This window comes from Nelumbo nucifera, chromosome 7 (genome assembly GCF_055504915.1).
Source record: "Nelumbo nucifera cultivar China Antique chromosome 7, China Antique-T2T, whole genome shotgun sequence".
In the NCBI taxonomy this organism is placed as follows: domain Eukaryota; kingdom Viridiplantae; phylum Streptophyta; class Magnoliopsida; order Proteales; family Nelumbonaceae; genus Nelumbo; species Nelumbo nucifera.
This window is the reverse complement of record NC_142655.1, coordinates 35,720,498-35,735,482: the sequence shown is the minus strand read 5'-3', so window position 1 is coordinate 35,735,482 and position 14,985 is coordinate 35,720,498. Positions and strand designations below refer to the sequence as shown.

The 14,985-nt window shown below is 39.6% G+C and overlaps 1 protein-coding gene across 3 annotated transcripts in view; it reads left to right on the top strand.

Moving 5' to 3' along the window:
* EDA7 (embryo sac development arrest 7) overlaps nucleotides 1–14,985 on the top strand; it is a 48,632-nt gene that overhangs the window by 4,883 nt on the left and 28,764 nt on the right. For all 3 annotated transcript variants that reach the window (XM_010260356.3, XM_010260355.3, XM_088891590.1), the window contains one exon: nucleotides 3,109–3,199. In XM_010260356.3, coding sequence (XP_010258658.1) covers nucleotides 3,109–3,199 — 91 coding nt within the window. The remainder of the gene's footprint in view (nucleotides 1–3,108; nucleotides 3,200–14,985) is intronic.

Here is a 14,985-nt window from a genome sequence, read left to right as displayed (position 1 = left end):
TGGTTTGAACATATTGCCTAGACTATGAATTTCTTGCTATTTTAAAGACCTAATAATTCCTAAGGGAATATTGAGGTGTGGTGTCCATTAGAAACTGAATGAAATTGGAACATGCATATGTAATAGAAACTTTGTTACTGCAAAGAGATTAGCAGAGTACAACATCAAGCCTAATAGGGTAGGGCAAGACCAGAAACAGGGTCTCCCATACTATCAAGAAAAGAGGACTAGGAGGCAGCCCAAAAACTGGTACCTGGAAATAAAGTGTATGGTGGAAGAGATACTCAAATATCATGCCAGACCTCTCAATAATTATCCATAATTTGTCACCTAGATGCTTAGGCGGGTGCCTAGGCGATGGATTTTTTTAATTAAAAAACATGTATCCTAGGGTAGTTCCCTAGGTTCCATAACCATATTTCCTTAATAATTATCCATAATTTTCATAAGTATTAAACTTCATGTTAAAGTCTAGGAAATCACATGTATTCACGAGAAGAAAAAGAGAAAGAAAAGAAAATTCAAAAAATATAGGGCTGAACCCCTATTCTTGTCATAGGAAAAGAAGAAAAGAAATAGGTGGAAGAAGAAGAAGAAGATGTGGAAGAAGAAAATGTGTTAATTAGACAAAATTTTAAGTTCTTCCTTATTGGTTCAGGTTTTGAAGTCTTTGAGGGTTCAATACAGCAGTTGGCAATGTCTATGTTGATTAAACTCTAACAAATAAGAAAATAGTAAAAAGAAATATGTATATAAACACACAAAATGAATATTTTGGTTTAATAATGCCTATTTTATAATTATAATCTCAAAAGGTTAAGAATATAAAAGTGTTTTATAACATAGTATATAAAACTGCTTGGCATTTAGGCGAGGCGAGCCTCCAAGGGCACCTTGTCACCAAGGTATCGCCTTGACAACTATGCCTTCCATCAGCATTGATTTCTAAGTTTCCCTCAACTGGTTAAGGTTTAGATATCTATGGGCATCATTCATCTGACCTTGTAGGCAAATAGTGTGCTTTGGTTTAGGGAATTATATTTCCTAGATACTTTTTTATGAATAGCAAAACTGCCATGGTTTTCTGGCCACCGACCAAGTTTCACCAGTGAATGGCTGCCTATATGATGCTTCTTTTTCAAACCTCCATCCGAGATTGCTTATTGTTCTCCATTATCTTACTGTGGGGCTTCAGAGACTTATCAACCATTTTCTCCTTATAAAAAACATTATTGCCTATGTTCAATGATCCACTGATCTCCTTGAAAGTCTTCCATTGGTTATCATCCTATTCAACCCAATGTGGCTTCTCTGTGTTGTTGATAAACTTCTTTCTACAAAACTCCTCAGATACTTCAAGCCATGGACTGTAGCCTCCTGGTTCCGCTTCACTTTCAACTCCATGAGATTTCTCATCAATCCTACCGGCCCATCCAACTCATTTGTCTTTTTATTCCCATAGGTTCTCTATTTATGCCCAACAATAAATACCACAGCTGCTGCAAAGTAAGAGTTTTTCATATTGGAACAGATGCCAAATGGATTCCCTCTTACTTTTCAATTTGTATGCCGAATGGGTTCAATGGAGACTTTCTCAGGACCTTCAACATGTGCTTCTCTCTCTGCAATATTATCCAAACAACTTCTAATAACATCTTTGCATCGTACTCAAACTTCTTCCTCCACAGGCCTTTAACCTTTCCAATAAGACCATGTGAGTTCAAAGGCTTATCAGAAATTACCTTGCCATACACACAATAAACATAGCTATTCTGCATGTTTATTCTTTTCACAATGATAATGGCTACTAAGTACTAACTAGGGCAAATGAGACCAAAGCTAAAACTCAAAGCTTCACAGTGATGAAGCAAGTAAGCTTTCAGTGGTTAAAGTGAAACTCTCTCCCTGAAGCAGTACCAGTTAGGGTATGCCACCCATTAACCCATTAGCTCACTTCTGTTTGTTATTCATACATGCAGACTGGGTGATATCAAAAAGGTATTGTTTGTGTAGTGATCAGTACAATCCTCTCTAAGATGCTCTGTTACTAATTTGTGATTATTGATAAATAGTAATGAGGAAACCATAGGAGGAAAAAGAAATGTATTAGAGAATTTTTAGAGCCAAGTGAACCAGTTGACCCCTCTCTCTTGTTATATTACTGAATAATAAAATGATGATATTTCTCCCTGATATAACATCACATATTTAACAAAACGAAATTGAGATTTTCTGATTCAATATTTTTTTTTTCCGAAAAAAATTGTTAGAATTTAGAAGTGAATGAGGTTTAAAATTCCTTATTAGACCTGATGTTTTTGTAATTTCAGCAGCTCTATTATGGTATATTTGGTAAGAAGGAAATACTGTTAGCATTATAGCTACTTGTATGTATATAACATTATAACCTCATCTTTCACTGTTTAGAATTGTATTTTTACCATTGTAATGTTAGCAGCCATACAAAGAGTGAAAGTTGCAAATCAATTAGGTGTAGGACAGCTTGCTGATAAAAGAAAAAGGTGTAGGACAGCTTGTTATAGAAGGGGACTCCAGTCTCCAAGGTGGTGCTGGGGTGGTTGCAGAACCCTGAGGAAACTATATGGTGCTACGGAAATGAAGTAAAAAAATTTAAGTGGCTGACAAGGAATGTCTGGTAGTAATGGGTGGGGAGATCAGCAAATGCTTTGGATGATGGCTTAGCTAAGCAAGGGGCAAATAGGGAAGCCTTATTTTGGGCTCAGCTGTAATGCTTGTCTTCTTTTAAGTTTCTTTGTAATCAGTTGAGAGAAGCTGCAGCTTGCTCCTCTCCATGGGCTGTTGTATGAGTTCTCCATTATTTTTTGAAGTAATAAAACTATCTTTATTCATAAAAAAAATACGTGAAGGCAAGCAATTACTCAAGTATGCAGCTGTATGCTTTTCACCACGACATAAGGAAAACATGTTCTCGAATGCTGATAGTTTTCTTGTTTCCTATATATTTTGATTCACACTTTGGCTCTTTAGTTAAAGATTAAGGTTAGGAATATTTAGTCATGATAGTTTACTTGTTTGGATTTGAATTTGGGTCTACCTGACTTATCCATATACATATTTGTTTTATAGGATGGGAAGAGATACTGAATATGATTGTTGGTCTTGTGACTTGCTCTGTGCTGCCTCCTCGCCAGATCTTTACAGAATTAATTTGGAACAGGTTTTGTGTTTAAATCTTGTAACTACTCTTTAAATTATATATGGCCCTTTCTTTTGGGGTTTCTTGCCTCTTGTTCTGCTTTACCATCTGAATTGTATGCAGTTGGCTGCAACATTCTGTTGTCATGTGGAAACTCAGTTTTTCCAAAAAGGAATCAAGTTCTCTCTGTGATTGTGCACATCTGATATTTTTGTCTTTTTTGATCAGTGAAAATTAATTTTATTAAGGCAAACTTAAAGGTTCCAAGAGGGTGGGTGTAATCCACCCCAAACAACAAGAGATCACAGAGTTTCCCAAAACAACTGCTGTCTTAAAGCCCCTTGTTTAGCTAAAGTGTGTGCCAAGCCATTTGTTGTTCTTCTCATCCATTTAAAAGAAACATATAACTCCCTTATTAAGTTTACAATCTCCCTAAATTTGTATCGGAAAACCCAAGGGATTTGGGTACTGCTTCTTGTCCAAGAAATAACCACCTAAGAGTCCCCTTCCACTTCTAGATTGTGGAAACCAAACTGTTTAGCAAATTTTAACCCCTGCCTACGCTGCCTAGTTCTGCTGTCAGTGCATCACCATTCTCCAAGGGTCCTGAATACAAAGCTACCAATCTTCCTTCATGATCTCTAAACGCACCCCCTACCCTTGCCAGCCCCATATTACTTATAAAAGAAGCAATCCTATGGTGAGCGGCATGGTGAGCAACGGCGGTGGTGAGTGACAACGGTGAACAGTGACTTTTGAGCTGAGATTGAGATCAGGAGATTCTGATCAGAAACTTGGTTTTTGATAGCTGCGGCGGTTCTTATTAGAATTCGGCCTGCCCTTGAATCTTGTTAGGCTGATAACAGCCAAGAAGAAGGAAGAAAGAAAGAGAGAGAGAGAGAGAAAGGAGAAGAAGAGAAGAGAAGAAGGGGAGAGAAAAGTCTGGTTTGAATGAGAGAAAAAATCTCTTTTCCCATTCGACCAGATTTGTTTTATATTATTAATACTGTGGAAAAGGCACATGTTCCCCTACTTAAGTGAGGGACACTAGTTCTAACATAATCTTACACATCAGCAACCTAAACATAAGCAGAAAGACATAAATACCCCTACACACTCGACACTAACACTCCCCCTCAAGCTGGTGAGTATATATCATATAATCACAGCTTGTTACATATGTAGTCCACTCTTCCCCGACTCAACCCTTTAGTAAATAAGTCTGCCCATTGGTTCCCTGTGTTAACATATGCAGTATCCAGCACTCCACTCAGCACCTTCTCTCTCACAAAGTGACAGTCAATCTCTCTGTGTTTGGTTCTCTCATGAAACACCGGATTAGAAGAAATATGAACTACAGCCTGATTGTCACAGTAGAGCTTCATTAGAGTATCAGCAATGTATCCCATCTCCTGTAGAAGGTTCCTTAGCCACACTAATTCACAAGTAGTATGTGTCATAGCTCTATATTTTGCCTTTGCACTAGTTCTTGCCACAACTGTCTGCTTCTTACTTTTCCATGTCACCAGATTACCCCCAAGAAAAGTGCAATAGCCTGTGGTAGATCTCCAATCAGGAGCCCCTTTTAAATACTTCACAATCCTTAGAACTGCATCCCAATGTGGAACCAGAGGTTTCTGCATGAATTGACTTACCACACTAACTGCAAATAAAATGTCTGGCCGAGTAATGGTTAGATAGTTCAGTTTACCTACAAGCTGCTGGTATCTGCCAAGGTCTTCAAACACTTCACCCATATCATTGCTCAACTTAGTGTTGGTTTCCATAGGTGTTTCAGCTGGTTTAGCACCTAACAAACCTGTTTCTTCCAGCAAATCAAGGACATATTTCCTCTGATACAAGTTAATACCATGCTTAGACCTTGCCACTTCTATCCCCAAGAAATGTTTCAATTTACCAAGGTCCTTTGTCTGAAAATGTTTCTGCAAAAAAGTCTTCAACCTATCAATGCCCATTTTATCATTTCCGATAATAATAATATCATCTACATACACCACCAATAGGATCTTTCCTGCCTGAGAGTCATGATTGAAGACTGAATGGTCAACTTGGCACTGTTTCATACCAAGCTTCTTTACCACCTCACTAAACCTACCAAACCATGCTCGAGGAGATTGTTTAAGCCCATAAATGGCCTTTTTTAGTCTGCACACCTTACCATCCTCCCCCTGAGCAACAAACCCCGGTGGTTGCTCTATATAGACCTCCTTGAGTAGATCACCATGCAAGAAAGCATTCTTGATATCAAGTTGATAGAGGGGCCAATCATACATAGCAGTAAGAGAGATCACAACACGAACGGAACCAATCTTAGCAACCGGGGAGAAGGTCTCTGTGTAGTCAATACCATTGGTTTGGGAGTACCCTTTGACAACCAGTCTAGCTTTCAGCCGCTCTACACTACCATCAGGTAAGTACTTAACAGTATAAACCCACTTACAATCGACAATCTGCTTACCAGGAGGAAGAGTGGTGAGGTCCCATGTATGATTATGAGTTAAAGCTGAGAGTTCTTCTTCCATTGCATGGCGCCATCCTGGAGAGGCAAGGGCTTCCTAGACATCCTTAGGGATAACAACAGAGGATAAAAAGGAGATAAATTGGCGATGGGAAGCAAAAAGGTGAGTGAGAGAAACATAATTAGAAATATGATGAAGGGTACAACTGCGTTTACCTTTCCGCAAGGCAATGGGAAGATTAAGGTCAGATACTGGGAGTGGGGCTGGTGTGGGGACAACTACCAGATCTATCGACGATGGAGCTGGAGGAGGAGCCGGTACATGTGGTCGATGTGTATACACTTGACGGATAGGTGGCCGTTCAACAGGTGGTGACACCGGAGGCAAGGACTTGGTCATAGCTGGAATAAGAGGAACAAAATCTGCAACTGGAAGAGGAAGGGGAGGAGGTAATGAGGAGGAAGAAACATCACCGGACCCCAAGAAAAACAGAGTAGACTCAAAGAAGGTAACATCAGCACACACAAAGGAACGTCGAGAGCTAGGATGATAACACTTATACCCTTTCTGAGTTTTAGAATAGCCAAGGAAGATGCACTTAATGGATCATGCATCTAACTTGTCCTTTCTTGGCCCCAGATTATGGACGAAGTAGACACACCAAAAAACCCGAGGAGAAAGAGGAAACAGAGACAAGGGAGGAAACAAAGTGGTGAATGGAGAATGACCATCAAGGATAGACGTGGGCATTCGGTTAATCAAGAAGCAAGAAGTAAGCACCGCATCACTCCAAAAGGGTTTGGGGACATTAATGTGATGCATGAGAGATCGAGCTGTTTCCAAAAGATGACGATTCTTTCTCTCAGCCACCCCATTTTGTTGTGGGGTGTAGGTATATGAAGTTTGATAGATAATGCCATGTTGGTCTAAGTATTCTTGAAATGATAAAGAGAAATACTCATGGCCATTATTGGAACGGAAAATTTTAATGTGAACACCAAATTGGTTGCGAATCTCAGCATAAAATTTTTGGAAAATGGTAAATAATTCACTCATTTCTTTCATTAAATAGAGCCACGTTATCCTTGAATAACCATCAACAAAAATGACAAAATATTTATATCCATTGTATGACATTACTTTATAAGGACCCTAAACATCTGAATGAACCAAAGAAAAAAGACTTGACATACGGGTATCAACCCTAGGACTAAAGGGAACACGATGATGTTTCCCCAACTGGCACGACTTAAAATCCAAAATAGAAAGATGACTCAACGAAGAAACTAAAGACTTCAAAACTTTCAGCGAAGGATGACCAAATCAGCAGTGCCACTGGAGAGGAGAGAGAGATGACTGGAGAGCTGTTGATGTATTTCCACCACTGTCAAGATAATACAATCCACCTGCTTCATGCCCTCCACCAATCTTCATCCCCGTCTTGAGATCCTGAAAAACACACGAAGAAGGGTAAAAAGTAATAGAGCAATTGAGTGACTTGGTCAACTTACTAACAAACACAAGGTTAAACGGAAATTTAGGGACATACAAAACTGAGGATAAAGGTAAGGGGGTCATGTTAACATTGCCAACACCACAAATGGAGATTGTGGAGCCATTAGCAAGGGTAACAGATTGTGATGTTGAGCAATGAGAGAGGGAAGAAAACACACCTGGAGTTCCAGTCATGTGATTGGAGGCTCCAGAGTCAATAATCCAAGGATTGGGTGTGGATGCCAAACAAGCCATACCTGAGTGTGTGAGAGTAGCCGTGTTCTGCTGAGATGTGGACTGGACAAACCTCTCATACTCATCACGGGGGACACTCATCATCTCCTTCTCGGGAACATCTGTGGATGTAGGAAGTATCTGATCAGTTGAATGACTCTCCTGTCTGAAGCTGCTGTCACTAGTCATGGTATGATTGGCCCAAGTTGAGGGTGGACCATGCAAGTCATAGCAGTAATTAATGGTATGTCCATCCATACCACAATGTGTACACCTCCTCGGACCCGAACTACGTCCTCCGCCACGGTCTCCTCCTGAATCTCGTCCTCCAGTACGACCACCACCACGGTTATATGTAGGTCTACCACCACCACTTCGGCCATATACCGGTCCACTGCTACCACTACGGCTAGACTGAGCTCCCCGAGCTCCACCTCTAACACCACGGCCCCCCTCGACACTGCATAGGTTGATCTATCAGAAACACTAGAGTTCTTGGTAGATCCAATGGATATCCTCCTAAGTCGAGCAAACACCTCTTCTAAGGAAGGGAGAGCTGACCCTCCTAGTTCTGAGCCCGCACTGGTTTATACTTAGATTTCAGCCCCACCAAAAATCGAGTCACATCAAGCTGTTCTCTCTGCTGTTGCTGAATTTTAACATCAGAAGTGAGGGGGTGATAAACATTCAACTCATTACGAATGTTTCTCATACTAGCATAGTACTCCTCAAGACTCTGATTACCCTGTTGCAGATTGAAGTATTCCTGATACAGCTGATATACTCTGGTTGTATTGTCTTGACCCGAATACAACATCTTAGCATGGTCCCACACTTCTTTGGCAGCATCAAGAAACATGAAATTTACACTAATCTTGGGTTCCATACTGTTCCATAACCATGTGATAATCTGTGCATCTTCTTGTTCCCAGTCATCATACTCATGAGAATCAGTGGAGGGTTTTTCTTTCCTTATGTGTTTCACCTTCTTCTTTGCCTTAAGAAAAACTTCTACAAATTTAGCCCAAGGTACATAATTTTCTCCATTCAGTTTAATGGAGGTCATTTGAACATTCAGGTAGTCAGTAGGGACCATTACATTAGTCTTGCTATCACTGCTGTCTCCCATTGCTGAATTCGGCACACTGGTTTCAATACTTATTGTTGCTTAAAAATTGCACTCTCTACACCACAAACCCTACCCCACAACTACTTGAAAACTCACCACACTGTTTGAGGACCACTCCCCCTTCGAATCACATTGAAAACAGCATAAACCCTAGCACACTACAATCTGAAATCCCACCATACAACCTGAAACAGACTTATCATTTGATTCACAATAAGAAATTGCATAGAAATCTCTTATCTAATCACCCGAAAATCAGACCACACAAGACACCCACTGCAACACATGAGTCAACTCTCTTCTCTTCATCGATTAGGGGAGGGCTTCTTAGAAATCACGGCAACCAACCACGAACAACACAACTGGAGGCATAGAAACCTTCTAGGGAAGAGGGCGACCACTCCTTTTCATCCCTTTCCCTTATCTGCAACAGATGGCGAAGAAATCAAGAGAAAACCCTAGATTGGGTGTGCAGAGAACAGAATTCTGGGCAGACCCGATTTGCTCAGTTTGGCTTTGATACCATATTAGAATTCGGCCTGCCCTTGAATCCTGTTAGGCTGATAATAGTCAAGAAGAAGGAAGAAAGAAAGAGAGAGAGAGAGAAAGAAGAAGAGAAGAGAAGGGGAGAGAAAGGTCTGGTTCGAATGAGAGAAAAAATCTCTTCTCCCATTCAGCCAGATTTGTTTTATATTACTAATACTGTGGAAAAGACACATGTGCCCCTACTTAAGTGAGGGACACTAGTTCTAACATAATCTTACACATCAGCAACCTAAACATAAGCAGAAAGACATAAATACCCCTACACACTAGACACTAACAGTTCTAGATCCAATGTCAAGCTTGATGAAGGTTGTGTTGCTCAAGGAAGTAGGCAAGGTGGGAGAAAGGTTGGAATTTCTAAAGAGGTGCTTAGTAGGTAGGTTTGTTCACTCAGACCCTTATATAAGAGAGGTGGAGGATTGAGTGTTTGCTGAGTGGGGAAACCTGAGTTTCTCCTGTGTTCGAAGGGAAAGGATTGGGAACGTTTCTTTTCCTCTTCAATTTTAGGTGGAGAGAAGACATGGAAGAGGCCATAGCAAGGGAAAGGATTGGGAGAAGAAGGAACCCAGAAGTTTTCTTCAGTAGATGGTCATCCTATCTAGGAAAAGATATAGAGAAATTGAGATTCGTATGGATCGATATCTATTGGATTCTGTTACATGCGTGGAGTATAGAGGCTTTCAAAGCTATTGGAAATACAGTGGGAAGGTTTAGGAGATTTGATTTGAGGAATAGAAGATGGGAGAACTTATATTTTGCAAGTTTTCTAGTTGAGACCAAGGAATGTAAAATCTGTACCATCTTTTCTAGATCTATTTTACTTGGATGAGGTTTTCAAACTTAGGATCGTAGTTGCTGGTGAAGACCCCCTTTTCGAGTGAGAGACCAGAAGGCGGCAAGAGAGGCAGGCACTCAAGGTTGGTATTTTGAAATCTCCTTCTACTGGTCGACCGGCTATGGGAGAGTTGCAAAGTTTGAAGCTTGGTAAAGTTGAAAGGTTAGGGGCTTGTGATATAAAGGTTAGAGTTGCAAAAGTGTGATTCAGAGGGTGGCTCTTTTGATGCCTTTTATTTCTCTGAATTTAATTTGGGGGTAAATTCTGAAAGTAAACTTTCAAAGGAGTTGGGGACTGTTTTTTGCTCGACCAAGGGTATGATCAAGTCCTAGTGCTGAATCCTGAGGATGGTGAAAGAAAAACAGTGAAGGATCTGCAGTCTGTTTTGGCTTTGAGTCCTATCCTGGATGAGAGGGGGTTAGAGGTTGAAGGAGAAACTAAAGAAAGAAGCCGAATTATTGGGAGATCAAAAGTTTATAACAGGAGAAGAACTTACAGAACAAGGTCTATGATAGAGACTGTAACTGAAAGGACTCAATATTGGTGCTCTTTCTTCAGATGAGGAAGGAAGCCTAAGTGAGGAGGACGAGGAAGAAGTTCATATGGATGAAATTCATCAGATTGACAAAGATGTTGATGTAACTAAGATTGTATAAACGACTGTGGAGGTAAATAAAACTCTAGGCTTGCTCGTTTTGGGAAGTGAGTCATTTACTAGGAGAATGTTCGAAGAACTGGAAGAATGCTATGTGTTGCCTGTTAGGGAGAGTGATGGAGGTCCTCAAGTGCAGGTTCCACTAGTCAATGAAAGCCACAATAACTTAGCTGCAACTAGTTTGGTAGAGGATATTGGTGAAAAGACTGAAGCTTTGGTTGATGCCCAGCTTTTTGCAAAAAAAAAAAAAAAAAAAAACACAATGATGTGGAGTTGGAAAGGATTAATGAGAATCCCTCTTACTCATTGGAATTCCGGAAAAATGTTCTAGAAAGTAGAAGATTTAAGAAACAGAGAAAACAGCGAGATGTTCTGGTTTCAAAGGTTTTTTCTAGACTAAAATGGAGCTTTTTTGGGATTAAACCAAGCAAGAAGATTGTGAAGACCAAGAAAATTTCCAGCAGTTTTAGTGGTCAGTGATTCAGAGGTTGCAGTGCTTGAGGTTGTTTTTGGTGATGGCCTTTCAAGGGGTCTGTTGCTTTCTCATGGGTTTGAAGTCTTATGATCATGCTACTTTTGAGTTTGATTTTGTTTTTGAGCCGCTTGTTCTTTGGTTGCTGCTTTGGTTTGTCTTTAGTGGTTTCATTTTGGGTTTTTGGTTTGGTGTTTTATTAAGTACTGGCTGTCTTGATTTATTGTGATGAGTTGTGGAGGTTGTTTGTCTTCTTCTCTTTCGAGACCTAGGGTCTCTCCCCTCTTGCACTCTCTTTTTTCTTTTTAATAAATTTTATTTTTATTACCAAAAAATAAGATTCCCAATACAGTATATTCTTCCTTGCATACCAGTTGAAAAGATTATTAGCTGTCAAGATCTGCTGATCACTGAACCCATCATAGTGACATATTCTGACTCAACAGAAAAGGATCTTTTTTCTTGGATGGTTGAACTGTTTCTTTTGATCAATAACAGAATAACTTTCATTAAAAAATAAGAAGAGGTACAACAAGATGGGGGCAGATAAACTCTCTTAACTCCCCACCAAATGGAAAACAAAACAAATTACACACAAGCCTGAAACAAAGCATCCCTATTTATCCATACAGTTGATACCAAATGATGTAGGACTGGTCATTCTGTTATTATATGATGTAGGAATGGAACGATCCAATTGTGAGTCTAAGAAGTAACTAATTAGCTAGAACCATTGCAGCCAGGGTTACAAGAGCTTTGTCTTGGAAGTCTATTCATGCCATCCTTCCTTCATTCTTACCGTTTGTCAGGTATAACCCTTGCTTTGGTAATTTTGTTAAATTCTGGGAGCACTTATGGTTGGGTAATGCAACTCTCAAAGAGCAATTTCCCTCAATTTATGCAATTTCTAACCAGAAGGATGAACCTATTGCCTCATTTATAAACCATTCGATCTCCTCTGGATTTGTTTGGAATTGGGTCTTAGGAGGGGTCTTAGAGACTATGAGGTGAACAATGCTATTATCTTGATCCAAAAGCTTGAGAGAGTGTATTTGGACCCTCCAAGAAGGGATTGCTGAATCTGGACTCTTTCCCCATCGGGTACTTTTGCCTATGCTTCTTTCTTTCTATCCTAACCCAGAATAATGACAACCGGGGCCAACTTTTCCCAATTAATGGGTTTGGAGTAAGCCTATTCCGTCTAGGATTGGTGGCTTTTGTCGGGAAGTGATTCTTGGTAGGTAGGGGTGGCCACGAGCTGAGCTCTTCACGAGCTCGAGCCCAATTTACAGGATCATTTATTAATCGAGCTGAGCTTGAGCCTAATAAAGTTTGGCTCGTGAGGCTCGCGAGCCGGCTTGAATACATATACATACATACATACGTACATGCATTATTATTATTGTAATAATAATAATAATAATAATAATAATAATATTATTATTATTATATATATATATATAATAATAACTAATTATTATAATTCTTAATTTTTTAAATATAAAATAAAAAATATTTTATATATATTTATTTTTATAAAACATTTTTCTCAAGTCGAGCTTGATCCGAGCCGAGCTCGAGCTTACGAGCTTTTGACTCGAGCTGAGCTCGAGCTCAAGGTTCTAGCTCGAACCGAGCTCGAGCTCGAGCCTTGTACTACCTTGGCGAGCCAAGCTCGAATAGCTAGCTATTCGGTTCGGCTTGGCTAGAATCTATCCCTATTGGTAGGGTCAATACTTATGGCTTGTTCCGTAGGAAAACACCTATCTTTTGCTTATATCCTCATTGGTTCTTCTCTGCAAGGCTAATGGTGAGTCTTCTCATCACTTATTAATATCTTGTCCTTTTGTTTTTCCAATTTGGGATTGGTTTCTTTCCTTATTTGGGTGCAGGTGGAATCCCTTGTCAAATGTACAACGCCTATTCTACCCCACCTTTGTTAGCTGGAAGAAAAGAAGAGGCAAGATTTTGTGGAGATGAACAAGAGCTGCTACCTGCTCGACAGTTTGGGAAGAAAGAAATCAAAGATTATTTGCAGAAGAGGAAAGAAACAGGGGAGCCCTCATTGAAGCAATGACAACTAGGGTGATCAATTGAGCGAAGACACTGAAATTATTTGAAGGAGTTTCTGTTGCTGATCTGATGAGGAAGTTGGGGGAAGTGGCTGACTCAGCTCCATTGGAAACTGTAATTAAACCATCCTGGACCCCTCACCCAATGGATTTTATCAAATTGAATTTTGATGGTAGTAGTGAGGGTAATCCTGGACCTTCAGGCATAGCATTCAGAGATGAGGAAGACACTATTAGGGCTATATTTTCTGGCCCTATTGGTGTAGGTGACTCATTGAGAGCTAAAATCCTTGCTGTGATGGAAGGAATTCAGAAAGCCAAGGAGTTAAATGTTTCCAAACTGATAATTGAAGGGGACGCACAGCTCGTTATTGGATGGCTCCAAAAGGAGGAGATGGACTGGTGGGAGTATACAAATGGAAAAAAGGAAGTTCAGAGATATGGCTCAAGGAATAGAAATTCAGTTTAACTGGATTAAGAGAGATGCTAATAGCTTGGTTGATGCTTTTGCTAGGCAAGGGGTGGGAAGAAATGATTTGTTCTGGGCTATGCTGTAATGCTTTCATTTTTGGGGGGTGGGAGCTACTGGAGTTTATCTCTCCCCTCTCCTCCTTGTATTTGCTTATTTTTTAATGAAATCCATTCAGTTATTGATAAAATAAATAGCTAGAACCAATGCAACATGTACACACACATGGGAACCAGAACCTGATGTGTATCCAGGAGTCTAATTCAGCAAGATGAAGAAACAAGGACTCATAGATACACCTGTAGAAAAAATAGTCCATATTTTGTTGAGTTTTAACATTATGAACATATAGAATAAGGTTTTAAAGATTGTCTTTGTTACTATGACATTTTATAGGAAAAATGACATTCATTGTGTGCATTAGCCGTTCACTTATCTTGAGTGCAGAATCTGACTTGTATTAAGTCACATTGAAGTTTCCTTTAAAAGTGCATTGAGTGCAGAATCTGACTTGTATCTGACATGGATACTCCATACATTTAGGAAAGCAAGCAACACTGGCTAGAACAGGGCTTGGGTATGATTTTCAGACTAAGGTAGAGATTGGTAGATTAGGAAGGGGTGGGGATTAACTGCAACAATTGAAAATTTGTCACAGAACTATGAAAAATTCCAAATAAGGGAAATCATTTTCTAGATAAGTATAAGCATTGACTAATTTTGATGTGGTTTGACCTTGGAGCACATCTTGCACAACATTACAAAAATTCTGGAGCTTTGAGATGAAACTCAGTACAAATTGAACAAAGCTTGGAACAGCATGATGAAAACTGCTTGATAAGAAAACTTTAGGTTTTGACATAAAATTGAAAAAAAAAACTTGGACCAGTTATTATTATTTTTTTGGGATAAGTAAGTTGAATTTTATTAGGAGAAATCAAAATATACAGCATTACAATCATCCCAAGGAGAGGTGTGAGATACATCACTCCATTAACTCCTTGCTTGGCTGATGTATCAGTCATTTGCTGATCTTCTCACCCATTGATTTTTTTTTTTTTAATTAATAACATGTAAATTTCATTAATAAGAGAGAAGGGTACAAACTACAAAGGGGAGAGGTAAGCACTCTTAACTCTCCCGCCAAAAACAGAAAACAGACCAGAAAAGATATTACAATTGAGCCCAAAAGAAAGAACTCTACTCACCCCTTGTTTAGCTAACCTATCAGCAAAAGAGTTGGCACTTCTTTTGACCCAAATTACTTATAGTTTGATGTCCTGTGGAAGCGATACTCCAATCTTGTTTTCCTTCATCCAACCCTCCACCAGTTTGGAATCTCTTTCTATAATCAATTTGCTAATGTTTAGCTCCTTAGCTCTTTGTACATCTTCCAAAGCTGCCAGAATCTCAGCCCTAAG